General features: G+C 40.9%; 1 protein-coding gene across 3 annotated transcripts in view; it reads right to left on the bottom strand.

Moving 5' to 3' along the window:
* Positions 1 to 26,563, bottom strand: part of SEC23IP (SEC23 interacting protein) — a 55,930-nt gene that overhangs the window by 25,988 nt on the left and 3,379 nt on the right. For all 3 annotated transcript variants that reach the window (XM_032281823.1, XM_032281824.1, XM_032281825.1), the window contains exons 2-9: positions 21,546 to 22,078; positions 17,527 to 17,737; positions 16,202 to 16,395; positions 9,630 to 9,719; positions 6,219 to 6,339; positions 3,430 to 3,519; positions 2,369 to 2,510; positions 66 to 274 (exon numbers count right to left, since the gene is read on the bottom strand). In XM_032281823.1, the coding sequence (XP_032137714.1) occupies positions 66 to 274; positions 2,369 to 2,510; positions 3,430 to 3,519; positions 6,219 to 6,339; positions 9,630 to 9,719; positions 16,202 to 16,395; positions 17,527 to 17,737; positions 21,546 to 22,078 (1,590 nt within the window). The remainder of the gene's footprint in view (positions 1 to 65; positions 275 to 2,368; positions 2,511 to 3,429; positions 3,520 to 6,218; positions 6,340 to 9,629; positions 9,720 to 16,201; positions 16,396 to 17,526; positions 17,738 to 21,545; positions 22,079 to 26,563) is intronic.

Below are 26,563 nucleotides of genomic sequence, written 5' to 3'. Positions count from 1 at the left end.
TACACTGAAAGCAGTAATGACTCAACAAAAATTGTATTTAAAAGGTGAATAGTTGACAGTTTTACCTAAACTGTGACCAGCAACAGAGACACCTCCTTTGAAGTCTGGGTTCCGGCTCATAAAGAGTGCATGCAGACGGTTTACCTCCATTCCTACTTTTTCCACAATTGTCTGACAGTAGGTGGGGCTATTATAAAATAAAATATCTAGCAAAGTTTCATTGGTAAAGTGACGAAATCGACCAATACTTGGTAAAGTGATTTTCTTAATATTCCTGTTTAAAAAGAAAAATATAGCACATTCAATCAGCACCTATCTTAAATTTACAGATTTTTTAAAGTTTAGATTTTTGACTCCTGAAAATACACTAAGAAAGCCCCACACACTTGTTTCTGTAGACAGTCATTATAAATAAATCAAGATAGGCCAGATGTGGTGGCTCACCCCTATAATCCCAGCATTTTGGGAAGCCAAGGTAAGCAGATCACTTGAGGTCAGGAGTTCCAGACCAATCTGGCCAACATGGCAAAATCCGTCTTTACTAAAAATACAAAAATTAGCTGGGCATGGTGGTATACACCTGTTATCTCTGCTACTGAGGAGTTCAGGCAGGAGAACTACTTGAACACGAAAGGCAGAGGTTGCAGCAAGCCAAGACTGCACCACTGCACTCCAGTCTGGGCAACAGAGCAAGACTCTGTCTCAAAAAAAATGTTTTTAATCAAAAATTAGCTACGCATCATGGTGTGCACCTGTAGTCCCAGCTATTTGGGAGGCCAAGGCATGAGAATTGCTTAAACTCGGGAGGCAGAGGTTGCAGTGAGCTGATATTGTGCCACGGCACTCCAACCTGGGTGACAGAGTGCCAGACTCCACCTTGAAAAAAATTAAAAACATAAATAAATAAATAAATAAATAAATAAAGATAAAGCAAAAAAAGCTATTTGTGCTGCCATATGTGGTGGCTCATGCCTGTAATCCTAGCACTTTGAGAGGCTAAGGCAGGAAGATCGCTTAAGCCCAGGAGATCGAGACTAGCCTGAGCAACATAATGAGACCCCATCTCTACAAAAAATTTAAAAATTAGCCAGGCACAGTGGCTTGTACCTGTAATCCCAGCTACTTGGGAGGCTGAGGTGGAAGGATCACTTAAGCTCAGGAGGCCAAGGCTATAGTGAGCCATGATCATGCCATTGCACTCCAGAGGCTAGTGACAGTGAGATGCTGTCTCAAAAATTACTCAGTTTTTTTTTAAGTTATTTGTACCTATAACTTTACTATGAATTTTAGGATTCTCTGAAGAGTTAGTTGCTATATAAGTTATATGCAAATATTTTAATTTTATTTTTAAAGAGGGAAGGTTACTCTTCCATTTTTCTTCCAGTTAACTGGAAATCTGGACACCTGACAAAACTTGTGGGTCAAAAGGACTAAAGAGAATACCAAACAAAAAACACCAGTGCTACTTGGAATAAAAAATCTTTCCCATTTTGAGAATGACCAAAATGAAGCTCATGACTACACACAGAGAAAGAAAACATCCTTATAATAGGGCCTCACAGAGACAAAATGCTATTTGTAGAATCACTTTTATTAAATAAACTACGTACCCTGAAACATTACGGCATTCACTAAAATCTAGACATGTTATTAACCCTCTGTGCCAGCATAAATATTACCTGCATCTATGAGTCTCAGTTGAGAGCATTCAAAACTGAGCAGAGTATTTTTAATTGTCACAGTACCTGAGGAGCACTGCTAGTACTGCGTGACCTTTACACTAAGGAAGTTAAGTGGTCTGCAATGCAACAGCGCTGCACCGAAAAGGTTGTCCCAACAAGAGCATCTCCGCTGAGAAACAATATTCTGAAAGTGGGCCTCAACCAGGAGTGATTTTACCCTCCAGGGGACATCTGGTAATTTCTGGAGACATTTTTGGTTGGGTGGAAAGCCATCCCACCCAAGGGGACATCTGGCAATTTCTGGAGACATTTTTGGTTGGGTGGAAAGCCATCCCACCCAAGGGGACATCTGGCAATTTCTGGAGACATTTTTGGTTGGGTGGAAAAGCCATCAGGCATCCTACTATATACAGGACCACACCCTGTCTAAACCACTACAGATTAAAATTGTACTTTAAAACAAGCTAAAATGTCTTAGAGTCTCTTAAATATTTACAATAGGAAAGCACACATACACAGAGAAAAGTAGTGTGTAAACTTTACAACCAATATTTAATCATACGTCAGAAGTATATAATTTTAAAAAATATGTTGATTAAAGCTACAATAAACTATTTCATATTATGGTTTAAATTTTGAATTTAAATTTGACTAATTTGAAAAACAAGTTATCAAAATCCACAAACCTGTCAACACCTGTGGCATGCCCACCCAAAGAACTATGCCAGTGAACTGGAAGGAACTCCACTCTGCTTATTTTCCCGTCATCTAAAGATTTCTTGAAATGTGTCTGCAGCAATTTGAGGGAAACCACCCTAAAATCATCCACTTCAAAAAAATAAAAATCAGAAAAAATAAATTGATTAAATTGTCCTAGTTTGATAGCTAGTCATCAGTTACTTATGCCAATATTTTTAATAACATAAAAATGTTTTTTAAAAAAATGAGGATAACAGAATTAGAACAATTTAAAAAAAAGAATAAGCAACCTTTGCTTTGGTAAGCTCTTTTGAACTTTCCATTATTTCAGAGGAATCAATGCTTGGGATGCCATCAGTTTAACCAGCACTGCTGGGAGGCAGCATGACACCTTGGGGAAAGGCTCTGGAATCACACTGCAGGCTCCAGGCTCCAGGCCCTACTGACTGTCATAAGCGAGAGTTCCACTTACCCCCACTCCGACCTCCTCACCCGCCACTCCCACTGCCCCAGGCTTCAGTTCCTTATTAGTCACAGTAGTGGCAATAACAGTGACAGCATCTATATATACCCCAAAAGTTTATTTGTGAGGGTCGAATGATAAGACACCCAAGATTTTTGGCATATACCAAATATTCAATAAATACAAACTATTATTATATGGACATAAAAATAAAACTTCAAAAATTTAAGTCAACCAGGCAGATTCATGGTTCCATTAAATAACTTCTCACAACTCACTCACTATAAGTCCATTGAATGCAGAGGTGCTCCTAACTGCTGGAGGTGCTCAGGCAGAGGCTGACAGCAAGGCTAAATTACTTCAAAGATCCCTTCTAATTCCTCAGGGTCTGGGATTTTATGAGTCACATACGTCACAAGAGCAAATCAAGTACAATTTAGTATTTCCCACTGACTATTTAAATCTCCTCTTACAGCCCCCTCAGCAAGTAGCGCACAGCTGGGAACCATCTTAAAAATGAATACTCCAAAGCTCTTCTATTAGTTCTCAGATCATCCCATAAAATACAATATGCCCAACACTTACCACATTCAATAATGCTCCTAAAGCGTAAGTCACACACAGGTCCAATGCCATGCACCACGAACACCAAATGGTCAATTTGAGGCATTTCCCCTGACGAAAAAAAATTTTAACACACATAAAGATGGGAATGTTTGCATTTTCCTGATGGCAATATTCTAGATACCACTTTTGTCATCACAAACTTGCCAAAGAAATTCATTACCTTTCCAAGAGAATAAACCTTATTATCCCCACCAAATTAGAAGAACAATTTGTCCCTCTTGGCAAATAAAACTGCACTAGAACAAGAGGTGGAGGCGGCAGGCTCTCCCTGTTCCCAGAGGCTAATAGCACATGATGAGCAGCATGTTTTCATCTACGGAGGGTCCATAACGTTGTGTTCTTCAGAACTCCCCAGGACACTAAGCCCCACATGGAGATTACTCAGATTTCATAATGTGGGTGTACATTTATTTTATTGAAACATTTTTACATATACTTCGATAAACGTGAAGTGTATGTAAACATAAAATCCATTCTTATAGTAAAGAAGCCAAAGCACGAGGTGGCTCACGCTGCAATCCCAGCACTCTGGGAGGCCGAGGCAGGTGGATCATGAGGTCAGGTGTTCGAGACCGGCATGACCAACATGGTGAAACCCCGTCTCCACTAAAAACACAAAAATTAGAAGGCGTGGTGCCACATGCCTGTAATCCCAGCTACTCGGAAGGCTGAGGCAGGAGAATTGCTTGAACCCAGGAGGCGGAGGTCACAGTGAGCCCAGAGCGTGCCACTGCACTCCATCCTGTGCTACAGAGCGAGACTCCATCACAAAATAAAATAAAATAAAATAAGTAGAAGCCAAAGCACATACGCTAGAGCAGGCAATGGCAAACAATGGCCCACAGGCCAAATCCTACCCATTACCTGTTTTTATAAATAAAGTTTTTGACAAAGGTGAAACCATTCAAGGAAAAACATAAAAGTAAAATAAATAAAGTTTTATGGGCTGGGTGCGGAGGCTCACACCTCTAATTCTACCACTTTGGGAGGCCAAGGCACATGGCTCACTTGAGGTCAGGAGTTCAAAACCAGCCTGGCCAACATGGCAAAACCCCCTCTCAACTAAAAATACAAAAATCAGCCAGGCATGGTGGTGGGCGCCTATAACCCCAGTTACTTGGGAGGCTGAGACAAGAGAATCGCTTGAACCTGGAAGGTGGAGGTTGCAGTGAGCCCAGGTCACACCACTGCACACCAGCCTGGGCAACAGAGTGAACCTCTGTTCAAAAAAAAAAAAAAAAAAAAGTTTTATGGAATATGCCCTTTGTTTACAGTCTACAGCTGCTTTCATACAACAATAGCAAAGCTGAGTACTTATGATAGAGTCCATATGGCCTGCAAAGCCTAAAACATCTGCTATCTGGCCCTTTACAGAAAAAGTCTACAATCCCTGTGCCAGAGTAATACAAACCAGTAAGGTATAAAAACACAAGCCGAAAGGTGTTTCCAAAGCTTAGTTCCAACCAGCAAAGTGCTTCTCCACAACAAAACATATTTGAGAATCTATACTATGTGATTTGCGTATTTTAACAGAATTCCAAATTTAAAGATAAAGATATCTACATGTCCTCACTCATATGTAGGAGCTAAAGAAGTTTATCTCATGGAGGTAAGGGCAGATGGCTACCAGAGCCTGGGAAGGATCATGGGTAAGTGAAGATAAAAAGAGGTGGGTTAATCGGTACAAACATACAGGTATGTCAAAGGAATAACTTCTACTGTTCGATAACACAGTAAGGTGACAACAGTTAACAATCATGTATTGTATATTTCAAAATACCTAGGAGAGGCAGGGTGTGGTGGCTCGTGCCTGTAATCCCAGCACTTTGGGAGGCTGAGGCAGGTGGATCACTTGAAGCCAGGAGTTGAAACCAGCCAGGCCAACAGGGTGAAACCACAATCGCTACTAAAAATACAAAAATTAGCCGGGCATGGTGGCACATGCCTGTAATCCCAGCTACTCAGGAGGCTGAGGCAGGAGAATCACATGAACCTGGGAGGCAGAGGTTGCAGTGAGCCGAGATCATGCCACTGTACTCCAGCCGGGGTGACAGAGTGAGATCCTGTCTCAAAAAAAAAGGAAAAAGAAAAAGAAAAATACCGAGGAGAAAAGATTTGAAATGTTCCCAACACAAAGAAATGATGAATGTTTGAGGTAATGGACATACTACTTACTTTGATTTCACCATGACACATTGTAGGCATGTATCAAAATATCAGGTGTACCCCATTAATGTGTATAATTATTATGCATCAATAAAGAAATAAAGATACAAAAGTAACAAAATCAAAAAGAAAGATATGGCTCATGCTTGTAATTTCAGCACTCTGGAAGGCTGAGGCAGGCAAATAGCTTGAGCTCAGAAGTTTGAGAAAAGCCCGAACAACATGGCAAAACTTCATCTCTACAAAAAATAGAAAAATTAGCTGGGTGTGGTAGTGTACACCTTTCATCCCAGCTACTCAGGAGGCTGAGGTGGGAGGATCAGTTGAGCCCAGGAGGTTGAGGCTGCAGTGAGCCATGTTTATTCACAACACAGCACTCCAGCCTGAATAACAGAGTGAGACCCTGTCTAAAAAAAAAAAAAAAAAAAAAATAGGTACGTGCCAAACTTAGCTGATTTCTGCATGCTATAGCTGCTGTGGCAGGGAATTCTAATAACTGTGTTTTTCTTCATCATTCTAAAGAATGATGCTAAAATGGAGAGGACTGAAACAGACCTCAGTTCTAAACAAACTATACACACCGTCAGGAATTTCATCAAGGTTATCGTCAATTCCACGCTTTACAACCCTGGGCCTTGTGTGTCCATCTTGCGTGGTCCCCCATTCATCTGGCACTGAGGAGGGCTGGAACTGAACAATAACCTTCAAGATGCAACAGGATTATGACAAAGCTCATTAACAAATTCTTTTCCGCCACAGCCTATGTAGTTTAATACATAATAAGCTATACCTCAGAGTATGGATAGTTTATAAATTATTAGTACTGTTCCCCCAAAAGATTAATTTGGGTGGTTAATGAACGCTAGCAAGACTCTTTTGAGTCTCCGAGTCTTGCTAATGTTCATTAACCACCAAAATTAAACAAATCGATACCTTTCCAATGCTAATGTTGAAAATTACACAATTAAATCAGAAGTATTATACTTCGACTTAAAAGCTAATAACATAGGCTAGGTATGGTGGCTCATGCCTGTAATCCCAGCACTTTGGGAGGCTGAATGGGGAGGATCACTTGAGGCCAGGAGTTTAAGACAAGCCTGGGCAATATGGTAAGAACCTGTCCCTACAAAAATTTAAAAATTAGCCAGACGTGGTGGTGCATGCCTATGGTCCCAGCTACTCAGGAAGCTGAGGCAGAAGGATCACTTAAGCCCAGGCAGTAAAGGCTGCAATGAGCTATGTTTGTGCCACTGCACTCCTTTGGCAATGGAGCAAAATCCTGTCTCAAAGAAATAAAATAAAATAAAAAATAAAAATAAATAAAGCTAACATAAAACTCCAGGTTTACACACAGGAAATCAAGGACAGGCCCAGTGCAGTGGCTCATGCCTGAAATCCCAACACTCTGAGAGGCCAAGGTGGGAAGACTGCTTGAGCTCAGAAGTTCCAGGGCAGCCTGGGCAACAAAGTTAGAGACCCTATCTCTACAAAAAATAATAAAATAAAAGCAAAAAAGAAATCAAGGACAAGTAATCTGCAATTGAGGAGTCTTTGTCTTACAAAAACATGTAAAGTGCTGGGCATGGTGGCTCATGCCTGTTAATCCCCGCATTTTGGGAGGCCAAGGCAAGAGGATCACCTGAGGTCAGGAGTTTGAAACCAGCCTGACCAACATGCAGAAACCCCATCTCTACTAAAATACAAAATTAGCCAGGCGTGGTGGTGCATGCCTGTAATCCTAGCTACCTGGGAGGCTGAGGCAGAAGAATCACTTGAACCCATGAGGCAGAGATTGTGGTGAGCCAAGATGGCGCCACTGCACTCCGGCCTGGGCAAAAAAAACTCTGTCTTAAAAAAAAAAAAGCACATAAAGCAAAATCCTTTAAATAGTAAGATTCCCAATTAAAATACAATTTCAAAAAAAAAAAAAAAATTAAAATACAATTTCAATTTCAATGATAAAAACTGAATGACAAAACCCCACCACATTTCAAGAAATCCATTCTGTTAAATCAACTGTATTAAATTCAGCCCTGTACCATACAGGAAATTTTCTTTAAAAAAAAAAAAGAATATATACTTGATGTAGTATGCAAAATATCTGTCAAAAAAAAAAAGGGTTAGCCAGGCACATTAGCTCACACAGGTAATCTCAGCACCTTGGGAGGCCGAGGCAGGAGGATGGCTTGAGCCAGAGTTCAAGGCCAGCCTGGGCAAGATAGCAAGACCCAATATCTCCGCAAAAAAAATCACAAAAAGTGGCAAGGCAAGGTGGGACACATATATAGTCCTAGCTTCTCAGGAGGCTGAGGCAGGAGGATCCCATGAGCCCAGGGTTCAAAGATAGAGCGAGTTGTGATTGGCCATTGCACTGCAGCCTGAGTAAGAGAGTGAGACATTGTCTCTTAAAAAAACAGACAAACAAAAAGATTAAGAGTGGTTACTATGGAGAGGATAAATGAGAAAGGCAGAGATAGGAGGCTTTTATTTTTCATTTAATATCCTTTGAAACTGTTTACATTTTGTTGGCATATGAATGTTTTTATTTTTATTTATTTCAATATCAATAAGGACTACAGAAGTAGTTGGATTATGTTATTTTTGTTTTTTATACTCTTCTTAAAAATGAATAAATAAAAAACCTATGTTCTCAGAAACTACTGTGTGCTAAGCCACATGCTAGATGCTTCTGCATAAATTACCTTACTTCATCTAAAATATGACCCTGGGAGATCATTACTGCAGGTGAGGAACTTGGAGATCAGAGAAATTAAAATTGGTAAATGAAAGAGTCAGAACACCAGCAATCAACCCTTTTTAAAAAACAAGATAAATTAATAGATAACACAAATAAAAAGGACACATTTTTACTTGAAAGGTAGAGCAAACCACTTCAAAGGCAGATACGCATACTACAGTCCACAGGAAAAATCTGGCCCATCATCTGCTTTTATAAATAAAGTTTCATTGAAAATATCACACCCATTGGTTTACACATTGTAAACTGACTGCTTTCACACCACAATGCCAGCCAGAGCAGGTAGCTACAAGAGGGACCACGTAACTTGCAAAGTCTTAAATATTTTGTCTCTAGCCCCTCATCTAGAAAAAGCTTGCCAACTTTTGATCAAGTCGAAAAATTTAGCAACTTCTACAGTGCATACTAAACTTCAGTTATGTTGCCATAAACAGAAACTTAATAAGAAATACTTTTTTATTTATTTTATTTATTTATTTAGACAGGGTCTTCCTCTGTCACGCAGGCTAGAGAGAGTGTGATCACAGCTTACTACAATCTCAAACTCTTGGGCTCAAGTGTTCCTCCCATCTCAGTCTCCCAAGTAGCTAGGACTAGTGCACACCACTATGCCTCAGCTAATTTTCTTAATTTTTGTAGAGATAGAGTCTCTTTTGGCCCAGGCTGGTCTCAAACTCCTAGCCTCAAGCAATCTTCGCACTTTGGCTTCCCAAAGTGCTGGGATTACAGGTGTGAGACACCACATCCAGCCTGAGAAAAAATGACTTCTTTTGAGATGGGGTCTTGCTCTGTCACCCATGCTGGAGTGCAGTGGGGTGCAATCAACTCACTGCAGCCTCAACCTCCTGTGCTCAAGTGATCCTCCCACCTCTGCCTCTCGAGTAGTTGGAACTGCAGGCATGTGCCACTATGCCCAGCTAATTTTTCTACTTTTTATAGAGACAGGATTCTGCTGTCCCCCTGGCTCAAGCATTCCACCATCTTAGCCTCTCACAGGCGTGTACCTCACCCTAAGAAAAATTTATATTTTTGTTTCTATGATCAATGTGAATCATAGAAACAAATAATATTTGTATTATCCACTATAATAATAAACTCTTTTAAAAGCAATGCACTTGTTATAAAAACATTCCCACTGTAGACGTTACTAAAAAGGAACAATTTATCAAACATATATAGCAAAATAACTATTAAAATGAACTTAATACCTTAATATTTTAAACAGCATCATTACCTTTGGATTGTGCATAACAATTGTCTCTCCACTTGGAAACTCTAATCTTCGGTGCCACTGATTGGTGGTTACAGCTTTTTTATATTCAGCCTATAATGGGAGAGACAATGCATATTCCAATATGACAAATTTATACTACATTGAGAGAAAGTATGGAGGAAAATAACAACTATAATGGTGATAAAAATAACAGTAATAGCAGTTCTCATTTACTGATTGGTTAAAATACTTATTATCACCTTACTCATATCATTAAAGTAATTACTCTCGATCACTCCTAAATAGTATGATCCCCATTATATAATGAAGAAAACCAAGTTTTAAGCAGTCAGTTCATTTCCTAGGGTTGCATTAACAAAGTACCACAAACAGGGTGACAGAAAAAACATGTATCAGCCGGGCGCAGTGGCTGACACCTGTAATCCTAGCACTTTGGGAAGCCGAGGTGGGTGGATCACCTGAGGTCAGGAGTTCAAGACCAGCCTGGCCATCATGGTGAAACCCCATGTCTTTCAAAAATAAAAAAAAAAGAAAGAAAAAACATGTATCAAAGAACTAAAACAGATTTACAAGAAAAAAACAAACAAGCCCATTCAAAAGTAGGCAAAGCATATGAACAGATACTTTACAAAAGAAGGCATGCATGAGGCCAACAAACATACGAAAAAATGCTCATCATCACTGGTCATTAGAGAAATGCAAATTAGGCTGGGCGCGGTGGCTCACGCCTGTAATCCCAGCACTTTGGGAGGCCGAGGCGGGTGGATCACGAGGTCAAGAGATCGAGACCATCCTGGTCAACATGGTGAAACCCCGTCTCTACTAAAACTACAAAAAAAAATTAGCTGGGCATGGTGGCGCGTGCCTGTAATCCCAGCTACTCAGGAGGCTGAGGCAGGAGAATTGCCTGAACCTAGGAGGCTGAGGTTGCGGTGAGCCGAGACCGCGCCATTGCACTCCAGCCTGGGTAACAAGAGTGAAACTCTGTCTCAAAAAAAAAAAAAAAAAAAAAAGAGAAATGCAAATTAAAGCCACATTGAGATACCATCTCACGTCAGTTAGAATGGCAATCATTAAAAAATCTGGAGACAACAGATGCTGGAGAGGATGTGGAGAAATAGCCAACACTTTTACACTGCTGGTGGGAGTGTAAATTAGTTCAACCATTGTGGAAGACAGTGTGGCAACTCCCCAAGAACCCAGAAATAGAAATTCCACTTGACCCAGCAATCCCATTACTGGGTATATATCCAAAGGATTATAAATTGTTCCACTATAAGGACACATGCACAAGAATGTTCATTGCAACACAGTTTACAATAGCAAAGACCTGGAACCAACCCAAATGCCCATCGATGATAGAATGGACAGGGAAAATGTGGCACTTATACACCATGGAGTACCATGCAGTCATCAAAAACGATGGGTTCGTGTCCTTTGTAGGGACATGGATGAACCTGGAAACCATCATTCTCAGCAAACTGACACAAGAACAGAAAATCAAACAGTGCATGTTCTCACTCATAGGTGGGTGCTGAACAATGACAACACATGGACACAGGGAGGGGAGCATCACACACTGGGGTCTGTAGGGGGGAAATAGGGGAGGGACAGCAGGGGGTGGGGAGTTGGGGAGAGATAGCATGGGGAGAAATGCCAGATATAGGTGATGGGGAGGAAGGCAGCACCTCACACTGCCATGTGTGTACCTATGCAACAATCTTGCATGTTCTTCACATGTACCCCAAAACCTAAAATGCAATTTAAAAAAAAAAATTTTTTTAACTGAAAAAAAGAAAAAACATGTATCATCCCATGGTTCTGGAGGCTCTAAGTAGAAAATTAGGTGCCAGGAAGGCCACAGTTCCTCTGAAAACTATAAGGAAATCCTCGTTCCCTCTTCCTAGCTCCTGGTGGTTGCTGGCAATCATTGGTTATCCTCAGCTTGCAGCGTAACTCCAACCTCTGCCTTCCTCACCACATGGTATTCTTTCTGTGTGTCTGTCTTCACACGGAAAGTTACATTGGCTTAGGGGCCTACCCTGTTCTAGTAAAACCTCATCTTAACTAACTACATTTGCAATGACACTATTTCCAAATAAGGTCACATTCTGAGATCCTGGGGATTAGTAATTCAACATATTTGGGGGATGGGGGGAGACAATTCAACCCATAATAGACGTTTTAAGTACTGTACACAGTTGCATAAGATGACACAACTAGGGAATAGCAATGGGAGAACTGTAGTTTGTTACCACCCAGGACTGACTTTTCCTTTTTTCATGTGGGCTGTAGTAGTATCACTCAGGACTTTCTAACTCCAAATCTTCACTGTCCAACCATCTTCTTACTGATAGATGGTCTTTCCTTGGTTTCTGCAGGGGACTGTTTCCAAGACCCCTCAAAGATACCACAATCCCTGGTGTTCAAGTCCTTTACATAAAATAGAATTGTTTTTGCATAAAACCTACATACATCCTCCCATATACTTTAAATCTTCTCTAGATTACTTATAATGTCTAATAAAATGTAAATGTTATGTAAATAGTTGTTAATGCTGTAATTTTTACTTTCATTTTTATTTTCTTGAGACAGAGTCTTGCTCTGTTGCCCAGGCTGATGTACAGTGATGCAATCTCTGCTCACTGCAACCTCCACCTCCCGGGTTCAGGCAATTCTCCTGCCTCAGCCTCCTGAGTAGCTGGCACTACAGGTGTGTGCCACCACATCTGGCTAATTTTTGTATTTTTAGTAGAGACAAGGTTTCACCACAGTGACCAGGCTGGTGTCAAACTCCTGACCTCAGATGATTCACCCACCTCAGCCTCCCAAAGTGCTAGGATTACAGGTGTGAGCTACCATGCCTAGCCTGTGTTATTTTTATTGTTGTTGTTTTCTAAATATTTTCAGAGTATTTGATTGAATCTGCAGATGTGGAAGTTGTGAATACCAAGGACCAATCGTACTATTCTAGGTCCTATAAAGCACAAGTCTGAAGGCCTCTTGGGGAGATTCAACACAAAGTAAGGGGAAGCCTCTGACATACCCACAAGTCCTTTTTCTTATTCATGTATTTTTTTAATTGACAAGTAAAAATTGTTACAAAGTCTTTTTTTTAAACTAGTAACAACGAGTATTTGATAATCATGTGAAAGAAGTATTTCCTTTTGGTCTTGGACAACCATTCAGTAACAATTCCTCTTCATTGGTCTTCTGTGCCTTTTTTTTTTTTTTTTTTTTGGAGACGGAGTCGCCCAGGCTGCAGTGCAATGGCACGATCTCAGCTCTCAGTGCAACCTCCGCCTCCCAGGTACAAGCAATACTCCTACTTCAGCCTCCTGAGTAGCTGAGGAGGCATGCATAACCAGGCCCAGCTAATTTTGTATTTTTAGCACAGACAGGGTTTTACCATGTTGGCCAGGCTGATCTCAAAATCCTGACCTCAAGCAATCAGCCCGCCTCAGCCTCCAAAGTACTAGGATAACAGGCGTAAGTCACCAGGCCCAGCCTAGTCTCCTATACTTTTGACCCTCTTCTTTGCTTTTAAAAAAACTTTAAATATAATTTATAATTTCTAAAGGCAAGGCCGCAAACAACAATGATTAAAGAAAAAAATCTTTTACCATCTTAAAAGTTATATTCAGGCTGGGCACGAATATAATTCACATCTGTAATCCCAGCACTTTGGGAGGCCAAGGTGGGCAGATCGCCTGGGGTCAGACGTTCAAGACCAGCCTGGCCAACATGGTAAAACCCTGTCTCTACTAAAAATACAAAACTTAGCTGAGCATGGTGGCAGGCACCTGTAATCCCAGCTACTCAAGAGGCTGAGGCAGGAGAATCGCTTGAACCCAGGAGGCGGAAGTTGCAATGAGGTGAGATCTCACCACTGCACTCCAGCCTGGGTGAGAGAATGAGACCCTGTCTCAAAAAAAAAAATTATTTTACTTCTTCATATTCCCTTTCAATCCACAGCTTTACAGTAAGTATTATCTGGTAAAGATTCCACATTTCATTGTCAAAACGGTCTTGATTATCCTTAACAATTTGATCTTCCACATAAAATTTAGAAGCAACTTACAAATTCCACCAAAAAAACCTTGATGTGAATTTCGATTGGGATTACCTGAAATTTATCAGATAATTTGGGAAGAAGTGATATCTTTTATGATAGTGCTTATATGAACATGATATTTAGCTTCATTTCTTTTTTTTTTTTTTCTTTTTTTTTTTTTTTGAGACAAGGTCTTGGTCTGTCACCCAGGCTGAAGTGCTGTGGTGCCATCACAGCTCACTGCAGCTCAACATCCCAGGCTCAAGCAATCCTCCTGCCTCAGCCTCCTGAGTAGCCGAGACCATAGGCATGGGCTACCACACCCAGCTAATTTGTGTGTGTATATTTTTTGTAAAGACGGGGTTTTGCATTGTGGTCCAGGTTGGTCTGGAACTCCTGAGGCAACCCCCCACCTTGGCCTCCCAGAATGCTGGGATTATAGGCAGGAGCCACCATGCCCAGCCTAGCTCCATTTCTTGAGGTCACCTTTTACATTCTTCAATTCTGTTTTGTAGCTTATCTCCATAAAGCTCACAGGTACTTTTCTTGGACTTCTTTCCTACAAAGTCTGAAGTTTTATAATTGTATAGTATCTCTGTTATAAATACATAGTATCTTCTTTTCAATTATAATTTTTTTTTTTTATAATTATAAAAATTGAGACGGAGTTTTGCTCTTGTTACCCAGGCTGGAGTGCAATGGCGCGATCTCGGCTCACCGCAACCTCCGCCTCCTGGGTTCAGGCAATTCTCCTGCCTCAGCCTCCTGAGTAGCTGGGACTACAGGCACGCGCCACCATGCCCAGCTAATTTTTTGTAGTTTTAGTAGAGACGGGGTTTCACCATGTTGACCAGGATGGTCTTGATCTCTTGACCTCGTGATCCACCCGCCTCGGCCTCCCAAAGTGCTGGGATTACAGGCTTGAGCCACCGCGCCCGGCCTTCAATTATAATTTTTAACTGGTTATTTCTATGGTACAGGAATGTTACTAATTTACCTATGCTGATTTTATATACATGGACTTGCAAAAAACTCTTGTATTAGTGCTAAGGGTATTGCTAGAGTTCTCCTGATTTTCCATGTAGTCAATCATGTCTCATCAAATTAAAGGTGTTCTCTGTCTTCAACCCTTCCATTGGAGACAGAGAACACTGAGTGCTCTGACAGGATAGGATCACCAACAGGATGCTGAGCAATACCTATCAACTTGTTCCCTTTCCATTACTGGCTTTCTTACTTCCTCACCTCTCTGCCTCTTCCCTGATCTGGTCTGAGTTTCCTGAAAGAAGCTGAACAAAAGCTAAGGTCTCCCTAGGTAGCCATGTGTTGTTGCAATGGTTGGTATGTGGATAGCTATCCCACCTCAAAGCCTATGTCACCCACATAAAATTAAACACAGTAAAGATAAGGTGCAGACTTTCAGACACTGCTTGGACTTGAAAATATATACTTCAGCTTCAAAACAGTAAAACTAAGCATTTAATCTGGGGACATGATAGCTTCCTAGGGGCCTACCAAAGGTACCAAAAATTATAATATATCTTTATTTATTTATGTCTAAGTAGCTACAAATATCAGCATTCCTTTACACATTCTTCTTTCTACACACACACACACACACACACACACACACACACAGAGATATCCACATATATAAATATATACTTTTTTTTTTCTGAAGGAGGGTCTCACTCCCGTTGCCCAGGCTGGAGTGCAGTGACAGGATCTCAGTTCACTGCCGCCTCAACTTCCCTGGCTCAGGTGATCCTCCCTCCTCAGCCTCCTGAATGGCTGGGACTGCTGGCGTGTGCCACCATGCCCAGCTAGTTTTTGTATTTTTAGTAGAGACATGGTTTCACCATGTTGGCTAGGCTGGTCTCAAAACTTCTGGCCTCAAGTGATCTGCCCACCTTGGCCTCCCCCAGTGCTGGGATTATAGACACGAGCCACCACGCCCAGCCAGATGTTAACTAAAATGTTCTATATATCATTTCCCATCTATGCAACTGAATTCACTTAACTTATTTCAAGTACCTAACATTCAACTCTTAAGTAGAATTATCACAAGCATTTAACACAATTATATAAAACATTAACCACCTAATTTCTTGAAGAAATTATTTAAGATGGTCAATAATGCTCATGACACTTACTATTTTCACAAATCAGAGGCTGACTTCAAGCCTTTTGCTGAATATTAATTTGAAAATGTCCATATGCTTGGCATCTTCTATCAACAACAAATCCCAGCAGCCTAGGTTCTACTGAAGGCTTGACACAAGCACCTTATTAGATCTGTGATGTACCTGTGTAAATTATATCCTATCTTTAGACACAGATGTCATGATTAGCACCTCATGAGCGATGGCATCATTTAAAATGTAATCTTCTCTGTGCACAGCATCAAGACAAGCTGTCTTGTAAATAAAGTCAGCTCCACTGTAAGTGATGTTACTCACCAATGTATATAGGACCTACATTTCTTAAAGAAACTCATACAGAAATAAAGCACTTGTACCTCTAGTTTTTCACTGAACTCCTCAGTATAGGGAATAAATCGACTATCTGTGTCCCCCTTGTAAAACCAAGTACAGCGTCTCACTTCGGCGGGCTCCTCTTCCCAGTACACAGCCTTCCTTATTCGGTCATAGAGGTAAACATCGTAGCGCCCTCCATCCGTACCAAGAACCACGCTCTCCGGATCTGGCTGAACTAGGGAACAAAATTAACACTTTTCCTGACTGATACAAGGCATATTTTAAAATAATAAATAATCCGCTGGGCACAGTGACTCATGCCTGTAGTCCCAACACTCTGAGAGGCTGAGACAGGTGGATCATTTGAGGTCAAGAGTTCTAGACCAGCCTGGCCAACATGATGAAACCCCATCTCTACTAAAAATACCAAAATTAGCTAGGCATGTTGGCTCATGCCTGTAATCCCCGCTACTTAGGAGGCTGAGGCAGGAGAATCATTTGAATCCAGGAGGCAGAGATTGCAGTGAGCCCAGATTGTGCCACTGCGCTCTAGCCTGGGCAACAGAGTAAGACTCTTGTCTCAAAAAAACAAAAATAAAATAATAAATAATGAATATGGTGACTACTCAATCTTTAAAGACAAAAAACTAAGCTCATTTTTATTTAAAAATAGAAGTTTATGATTAATTTGTGCTGCTCAAAATTATGACTCTTCTTAAGCAGAAAAGAAACAGCCAGCAGGGCAAACTTTAAAAGCATAATTCAAATAACTGGTGGATTTGTTTCTAAATCAGAGCAATATTATCTACATAAAGCAATGCTCCATGGAATATGTTTCTAAAGGCCATTAATAGGTTGATTTTTTAAGTCCATGATCAAATATTACCAGGATAAACAAATAAACATATTTCTACACTGCAGGACTTCTCAGAGCCTTAATGCACTCCTGTGTACCATTTCTCTCAAGACCTAGATATAGAGAGCAGCACTTCCAAAACTCATCTGATCATGGAACCCTTTCTTCACAGAGCATCTCCAGGATTGGGAGTTCCATAGAAAACCCTTTATAAATGCCGCCATAACTACAAATGAAAGGGAAACAGAAAAATTGAAACCTGAATTACACGAACTAATCAACTTCTCTGATTCAAAATACCTTTAAACTATGAAGTAAATTACTAAAACATTTCTTTAAATATCTTACCCAGATAACTCAGGACTTACATTAATATCATCATCTTAAGGTACAGAGTTTGGGGTCTACAAAAATTAAGGAATTTGACATTCACAGAAAATAGACCATGGATAAATACTCATTCCTTATCTTCCTAAAATCAGATATGAATGATGTATGACCAGTGCTTACCTGAATTATAGATTTCTTCAAGATTCAAAGAGTCAAACACACTAAAAGGCATCCACAGTTGTTTGGATTCTACCTCCTTGCAGTAAAACCAGTGGGGCTGAACAGGCTCATATGGGTTTTGAAGTAGAAAAGGAGATGGCACTTGAACAGAGGGAGTCCCAGGTCTACCAAGTACCTGCTGCTGTATTGGTGACTGCACTGAAGGAGGAACCTGGAGGAGACAGCAAAGTGAAGACTGTCATGCTTGTCCAAAAGAACTCTGAATATGCTTCACACCCAAACTGATGTTAGTAGTAATAATTCTACTTATATTTTTGGACAATTATTTAGTGCAATAACTAGACCCCAAAGCAATTTTAAAAAGAATTATTAAACCTAACGAAACCCCAAATCAAGGATAAATGCTCAAGGTGAAGGATACCTATACCTCATTTACCCTGATGTGATGATTACACATTGCATGCCTGTATCAAAATACCTCATGTAACCCATAAACATATACACCTATTATGTACCCATAAAAATTAAAAATTTAGAAAAAAATCAATTACAAAGTGAACTAGACTTTCTCACAGAACACCTTTACAGAAGTCAATCCAGCGATACATCTCCCATGATTTAGTTAACCTTTAAAATGTGCCTATTCCTTGACCTAGTCATTCCATTTCTAAGAATGTGTCCAAAAGATATAATTATAATAACAAATAGGCCAGGCACGGTGGCTCAAGCCTGTAATCCTAGCACTCTGGGAGCCTGAGGTGGGTGGATCATTTACCCCATAATCCCAAGTGATCATTTAGCCCATAATCCCAGAACTTTGGGAGGTCAGGAGTTCCAGACCAGGCTGGCCAAATGGTGAAACCCCGTCTCCACTAAAAATACAAAAATTAGCAAAGCATGGTGGCACATGCCTGTAATCCCAGCTATTTAGGAGGCTGAGGCAGGAGAATTGCTTGAACCCAAGAAAGGGAAGTTGCAGTAAGCTGAGATCATTCCACTGCACTCCAGCCTGGGTGACAGAGTGAGACTCCTTCTCAAAAAATAAAATAAAAATAAAAATAAAAATTTACCCACAAGGATGTACACCAAAAGGTTATTTAAAATAGGAAATCACTGGAAACAAATGAAATGTCTAACAGAAACCTGATCAAGTAATATTTCACTCAAATGCTAGATCCTCTAGAACCATTAAAAATGTGTTATATCCCGGCTGGGCGTAGTGGCTCATGCCTGTAATCCTAGCACTTTGGGAGGCTGAGGTGGGTGGACCACCTGAGGTCAGGAGTTCAAGACCAGCCTGGCCATCATAGTGAAACCTCATCTTTAAATAATAATAATAATAAAGAAAAAAATGTGTTATATCCTTCCTGCAGGAGATAGCTAAATAATAATAATAATAAACAAAAATAAAAGTTTTAGAGGATAGACACGATGGTTCACACCTATAATCCTAGAACTTTGGGTGGCCAAGAAAAGAGGATCATTTGCCAGGACTTAGAGGCCAACATAAGCAACACAGCAATATCCTGTTTCTATTAAACAAAAAAAAAAAAAAATTTTAAATCACCCAGACATGGTGGGGCACACCTATAGACCCAGCTACTCCAGAGGCCAAGATGGGAGGATCACTTGCACTCAGTAGTTCAAGGTTGCAGTGGGCTGTAATCACACCACTGCACTCCAGCCTAGGTGACACAGCAAGACCTCCCATGTCTTTAAATAAAAAAAAAAAAAAAAGAAGAAGAAGAAATAATAATAATAATTCTGAATGTTTTAGAAAAATATCTTAATAACACTTAAGGTACGTTCACAAAAAAAAAAAAAAAATAGATAATAGAAACCATAGGTACTATATGATGTTTGCCAAAAAAAGGCATATAACAAAATGAAAACAGCAGTCATCGGCCGGGCACGGTGGCTCACGCCTGTAATCCCAGCACTTTGGGAGGCCGAGGCGGGTGGATCACAAGGTCAAGAGATCGAGACCATCCTGGTCAACATGGTGAAAGCCCGTCTCTACTAAAAATACAAAAAATCAGCTGGGCATGGTGGTGCATGCCTGTAATCCCAGCTACTCAGGAGGCTGAGGCAGGAGAATTGCCTGAACCCAGGAGGCGGAGGTTGCGGTGAGCCGAGATCGCGCCATTGCACTCCAGCCTGGGTAACAAGAGCGAAACTCCGTCTCAAAAAAAAAAAAAAAAAGAAAACAGTGGTTATCTATGGACATTTTTTATTAAATTGGGTATTCTGCATTTTTCAAATTTTCTACAATAAAAATGATTTTAAAATCAAAATATACTTATGTTTAAATTTTTTAATTAAAAACCATTTTTGGCCAGGTGTGGTGGCTCACAGCTGTAATCCCCCTATCTCAAAAAATTGTATCATTTAGCCCATAATCCCAGAACTTTGGGAGGTCAAGGTAGGAGGACTGCTTGAGCCTAGGAGTTTGTGACCAGCCTGGGCAACATAGTGAGACCTCATTTCTACAAAACATAAAAAAAAAAAAAAAATTAGCCAAGCATGGCAGCATGTGCCTGTGGTCCCAGATACTGGTGAGGCTGAGGTAGGGGATCACTTGAACCTGAGAAGTCGAGGCTACAGTGAGCCATTATCATGCCACTGCACTCTAGCCTGAGTGACAGAGCAAGACCTGACTTCAAAAAAAAACAAAAACAACAACAAATATATATAAAATACACACACACACACAATTTACATATATATGTTTATATATTTTTATATATATATTTATATATATATATAATCATTTTGAAGTATTATATCAACACTAAATTTCCTGAGATCTACAGCTGCACAGTGGTTATGTAGAAGAATATTCTTATGCTTAGTAAATGCACACCAAGAATTTAGGAATAAAGAATCATAATGTATTTTACTGACCTTCAATATTTCCCCAAAATTGCATATACAGAGAGAGAGAAAGAAATGAAGTGGGGAAGGGAGGAAAACGGGAGGGGCAAGAGGGGCAGGAGGAGGAGGAGGAGGAACAGGAGGAGGAAGGGGCAGGAGAGAGGGATGGGGAAGGGAGGAGGCCTCATATATACCAGGGTGTGTACTTGCACAAATTAAAAAACAAATGGATAAAACATTAATGATAAGTAATCCTGGATAAAGGATATTACAGTGCTCTTTGTACTATTTTTATTGTTGCAACTTTTCTTCAAGTTTGAAATGAACATATTTTAAATTCTTACCTAAAAATCTTTTCAAAAATTTAATCAACAAACTACAATTAGTTTGTTATTGTTAGCAAAATACTAACTATATGACATGCCATGAATCTGGTTACTTTTCAGAATGCCAAAATCCAGCTGTCAAAAATTCGTGTACTGGTATGATTTAAATGAAATGATAAAACAGAGTCCATTCTCTATCTCTAACAGAAAAGTTAGTTACATTCTGATCACAATAGTGCTATCTCCACCACGCTAAATACGCTCTTAATTCTTTTTAATCATTTTTCTTTTTAATTCTTTTTGTTGAACAATGAGTTGAGAAAACTGTAAAAGGGAATTTCATAAAATTTACCCAATGCATATGGTATTCCACCAACTCCCCCTGAGATAGAGTTTGACTGACCTAGATCGAAACTCCATAAATATAAATAAAATTACTGAAGTAATCCATGTTAGTCCCTGTAAATTGAGTATTCTGATTGACTAGTATAATTGAAAGATGAAAAACTAGCAGTCTTCAACTGCTTCAACTCTCACATGTCTCCAGACAACACTTATTATTTTTACCTTACTCTAAAATCTGGAAATACTCATTAAAATTAATTACTACTTCAATAAACAGGTAATATACATCAAAATACGAGCCATCCAATGAGCTATCTTTAAGACAATGTTTACTTCATGTAGCTTACAAAGAATATCCTCTGAAACTAATTTGTCATCATATTGATTATAGATGTGAAATGTTTTTTAACACATAGGTTCAGGTGAGAGAGAAGAAACAGTGAGTAAGTAGGACACAAAAACACATCTCCATACCGGTGGTAAAGATCCTGGGGGCATCTGGTACATCTGAACAGGGGGTCCAGAAGGTGGAGGATGAGCAGGAGGGCCTGGTGTTTGGCACTGCTGCAGCTGAGGTGGTGCAATGTAAGGATTAGCTCTGCTGCTGCCAGGGGTATGGCGATATGGATTATATCCTGGTTGGGGGATTCCTTGGGGTGGGCTCCCAAAATTTGAAGGAGGGAGACTACTTGGCTGAGAAGGCAGATAAGTATTTGTCCCCAACAGTGAGGAAGGTGGAGCACCAGGTTGAGCCTTCGAAATGGGTGGTGAAAATGCATTTGAGATATCTTGGGATCCAGTTGTAAAAGGGAGAGTAGTCGGGGGCTTGGGGAATGCTGATTGTCCAACTGAGGTTGCTGCAGTTGTTAACGGTGACTGTCCAATATTCCCAAAAGGATCACTGCTGCTTGATACCTGAGAAAAATAACTAAATGTCTGTGGGGTAGACGTGTGAATAGAAGTCTGACCAAGGAAGCTGTCCTCCTCACCAACATCTGTGGAATCCTCTGAAACAGAACAGGAGAGCAAGTGGTTTAAACGGTAGTCTATCATTCTGCAGATACAACTCCAGAAGGAAGAGCTAGCAATTATACCTCCTTATTTGTTCTTCAAACTTATATATTTTTGCATTACAGACAAAAAAAAAAAACCTGTTTTTTCTTTCTTTGAAAACTTGCTTACAAACAAAAAACTAGAAAACATGAATAAGAAAACACAAAAAGAGGAAAAAATTATAATTCACTCATATGCCCACCTCCCAGAGACAATCACACTGTTAACATTTTGCTACATACCCTTCCATACTTTTTAAATAAATACAAACTGTTATTTGTTATTTTGTAAATATATATTTGTATATGGGAGGAGTTTTTAAAAACAGAAACAAAATCTATACTATTTTTACTTTTTTTTTTTTGAGACAGTGTCTTACTCTGTCACCCAGGCTGCAGTGTAGTGGCGAGATCTCGGCTCACTGCAACCTCCGCCTCCCAGGTTCAAGCAATGCTCATGCCTCAATCTCCCAAGTAGCTGGGATTACAGGGAACCAGCACAATGCCCGGCTAGTTTTTGTTTTTTGGGGAGTTTTTTTGGTAGAGATGAGGTTTCACCATGTTGGCCAGGCTGGTCTTGAACTCCTGACCTCAAGTGATTTGCCCGTCTTGGCCTCCCAAAGTGCTGGGATTACAGGCATGCACCACCACGCCTGGCCTTACATACTATTTTTTATACTTTTTTCTTGGTAAAAAATAATTCAATTGTTACTCCACTACCCAAATACAAATAATTTCATTTCTATAGTGATAAAAAGAGTCTAAAGATAATTCTGTTGACAAGAAGGGGTGTGTCAGGACTCTTACCTACAAAGCACTTACTGTACAAATGAACACAGGCATTTGTATTCCCAAGGCAAAGTAGGTCAACCATTAATTGCCATTTCCCAAAATCATACACTATCACATACTTATCATTATAGAACATCAAATTGCTGAAAAAGTCACTTTTGTTTTTTTTGTGAGACGGAGTTTTGCTTGTTACCCAGGCTGGAGTGCAATGGCACGATCTCGGCTCACTGCAACCTCCGCCTCCTGGGTTCAAGCAATTCTCCTGCCTCAGCCTCCCAAGTAGCTGGGACTACAGGTGCGTGCCACCATGCCCAGCTAATTTTTGTATTTTTTAGTAGAAACGAGGTTTCACCATGTTGACCAGGATGGTCTCGATCTCTTGACCTCGTGATCCACCCACCTCGGCCTCCCAAAGTGCTGGGATTATAGGCATGAGCCACCGCACCCGGCCCAAAAAAGTCACTTTCTACCAAGGGAAGGTCTGCTCCCATCCCTTTGCCCAACTTGATTTTCACTGTGGGTATTAACAATCCAAACAATTTAGCTTCTGTTCTACTATCAAGTTGTAAAAAAAATAAAAGCATTTTCCCTGTATATCACCTCAAAAGTCGACCTTACTATTATTCCTTACTAAACTTTCATGTTCCCTAGCTTGTAGCTTTCATCTCATCTTCCTCCTCCCAACCTTCCCTGCTCTTGCCTCATTCCCTTTTACCTCTGTGCTGGAGGCATGGAGCCTATCAGAGGGCTGTACTCACTCACGGCACACAGGAACACTCTGGTCCCCCCCTTGGAGATCTGCCAAAAGGTAGCCTTCTTCTAAAGCTCTGGACTCCAAGCTTCTTTTTTTTTTTTTTTTTTTTTGAGACAGAGTTTTGCTCTTATTGCCCAGGCTGGAGTGCAATGGCGCTATCTCAGCTCACCACAACCTCCACCTCCTGGGTTCAAATGATTCTCTTGCCTCAGTCTCCAGAGTAGCTGAGATTACAGGCACGCACCACCACGCCCAGCTAATTTTTTATTTTTAGTAGAGACGGGGTTTCTGCCTGTTGGTCAGGCTGGTCTCGAATTCCCAACGACAGGTGATTCGCCCACCTTGGCCTCCCAAAGTGCTGGGATTACAGATATGAGCCACCGCACCTGGCCTGCTCTAAGCTTCTTGACCTCTGCTGAGACTAGGGCTCGAGCTTCTTCTTTATTTTCTTTATTTATTTATTTTGAGATAAAGTCTCCCTCTGTCATCAGGCATCAGGCTGGAGTGCAGTGGCGTGATCTTGGCTTACGGCAACCTCCACCTCCCGGGTTCAAGCAATTCTCCTGCCTCAGCCTCTGGAGTAGCTGAGGCTACAGGTGCGCGCTACCATACCAAGCTAATTTTTTTGTATTTTAGTAGAGACGGGGTTTCACAGTGTTTGCCAGGATGGTCTTGATCTCTTGACCTCATATCTGCCCGCCTCAGCCTCCCGAAGTGCTGGGATTACAGGTGTGAGCCACCGTGCCCGGCCTAGGGCTTGAACTTCTAAGCTGCTCTCATAATTCACACACAACTGTTTAACTAAAATACTCCACTATTCAAAATACTCCTCTTGATAGTTTTTTGTAACTAAAAATAAAACATACCTTGCTGCACAAGGCCCTGTGTCTGCTTGTATCATTCCACTTCCTGATATATTTCCAGCTCCCACCCCTCTTTTCAGGTCAGTAACCCTCACTTGGACTTATCTGTATTTCTTAGTTCACTGCCAACAATTAAAAGCATGAGGCTGAGGCAGTGGCTCACTCCTGTAATCTCAGCACTTTGGGAGGCCAAGGTGGGCAGATCATGATGTCAAGAGATCAAGACCATCCTGACCAACATGGTGAAACCCTGGCTCTACTAAAAATACAAAAATTAGCTGGGCATGGTGGCACACACCTGTAGTCCTAGCTACTCGGAAGGCTGAGGTAGGAGAATTGCTTGAACCCGGTGGGGCAGAGGTTGCAGTGAGCCAAAATCACTGCACTCCAGCCTGGACAACGGAGCAAGACTCTGTCTCTTAGGCCGGGCGCGGTCGCTCAAGCCTGTAATCCCAGCACTTTGGGAGGCCGAGGCGGGTGGATCACGAGGTCAAGAGATCGAGACCATCCTGGTCAACATGGTGAAACCCCATCTCTACTAAAAGTACAAAAAATTAGCTGGGCATGGTGGTGCGTGCCTGTAGTCCCAACTACTCAGGAGGCTGAGGCAGGAGAATTGCCTGAACCCAGGAGGCGGAGGTTGCGGTGAGCCGAGATCGCGCCATTGCACTCCAGCCGGGGTAACATGAGTGAAACTCCGTCTCAAAAGAAAAAAAAAAAAAAAAAAAAAAGACCCCCGTCCCAAAAAAAAAAAAAAAAGAATAAAAAAAAAAAAAACTTCAGTGGTATTGTTCACCCTTTAGAAAAACTTCAGGTCAAACTGGTACAATAAACTTTTTTCTGATTAGCATCAACTACAGATGAAATGCTCTCCACACACTGCTACCCTCGACTCAAGGGCACTTTCTCATTTCATTCGGACACATGTCATCTAAAGCCACAATTTTAATTGGCATTTGTATCTCTGTGACACTTCTAACTCTGTCTCAAACCCAGACTGTACTCATGTGTTCCAGAACTTGTTTACCAACTACTTCCTCAATATTTTTGGCAGACTCAGCCACATGTATCTCATAGTTAGTAAGCCTAAAATGGAGTTTATTTTCTTAACTACCCCCCACCGTGCTCCTTTTTCCATAGATGTTTGCCAACATCCATTCAGACATTCAAACCAGAAACCTCAGGTTTCAGACTCCTCCCTCTCTCTCATACCCTTCATTTAATCATTCTAATACTCATTCAAGAAACATTTATTCAGGACACATTATGTGCCAGGTACAGAGCTCAGTCTTGGGTCTAAAACTAAACAAAAATGGGCCTCTGTGCTGACAGACAGAGCTGACACTGACCTTCTGTGAGTCCCTACGTCTCTACAACTGTATAGCGTACACATCTTGCACATCTGCTCCCTGTTCTTCACACCCAATATGGCCGACTCAGGCTAGACTGCCATCACCACTGCCAGCCTCTCACTAAGCCTCGCAACCAAATTCTCTTACTATAGTCAACCTTATTGCAGTACAACTAGAGAAAACTCCAGTCTTTCTGAAACATACATCTAATTTCATCGCCTTGTTGAAAATCCTTCAAAGGCTCTCAAACACCCAAGATGAACTACAAACTCCTCCTGAGTATTGTATATGTGGCCCATAGACCACTGAAGCCACTCCACTGCACACGCTCTGGGGGGCAGAGGACAAAGAGGAGAGGAGACAAAGGTGAAGGGACAGGAGAGAAGGACAAGCTCCATCCGTGTCCCATGCCACCAACCACTAACTCCTGCCAAATCTGCAGATTTTCTCACACCTTCAGACTTCACATATGCCTATCTCTCAGACTCCTTAACTTCTATGTATCCTTCAACACTCAGCTCAAGCATCACCTCCCCAAAGAGGCCCTGAAGGCCTAAGGGACATCCATTCCCCCTCTCAGCCAGCCTGAGACCCATAGCATTCACAGCCGCCTATCAATCCCTCTTCCTAACTTTTCTAAACCTGTATCACAGTTGCTTACACAGGTGGGTATGTGTGT

This window comes from Sapajus apella, unplaced genomic scaffold (genome assembly GCF_009761245.1).
Source record: "Sapajus apella isolate SASKATOON/1434 unplaced genomic scaffold, GSC_monkey_1.0 scaffold13, whole genome shotgun sequence".
Classification (NCBI taxonomy): Eukaryota; Metazoa; Chordata; class Mammalia; order Primates; family Cebidae; genus Sapajus; species Sapajus apella.
Note: the sequence above shows the minus strand (reverse complement) of the source record. Positions and strands in the feature narration are given on the sequence as shown.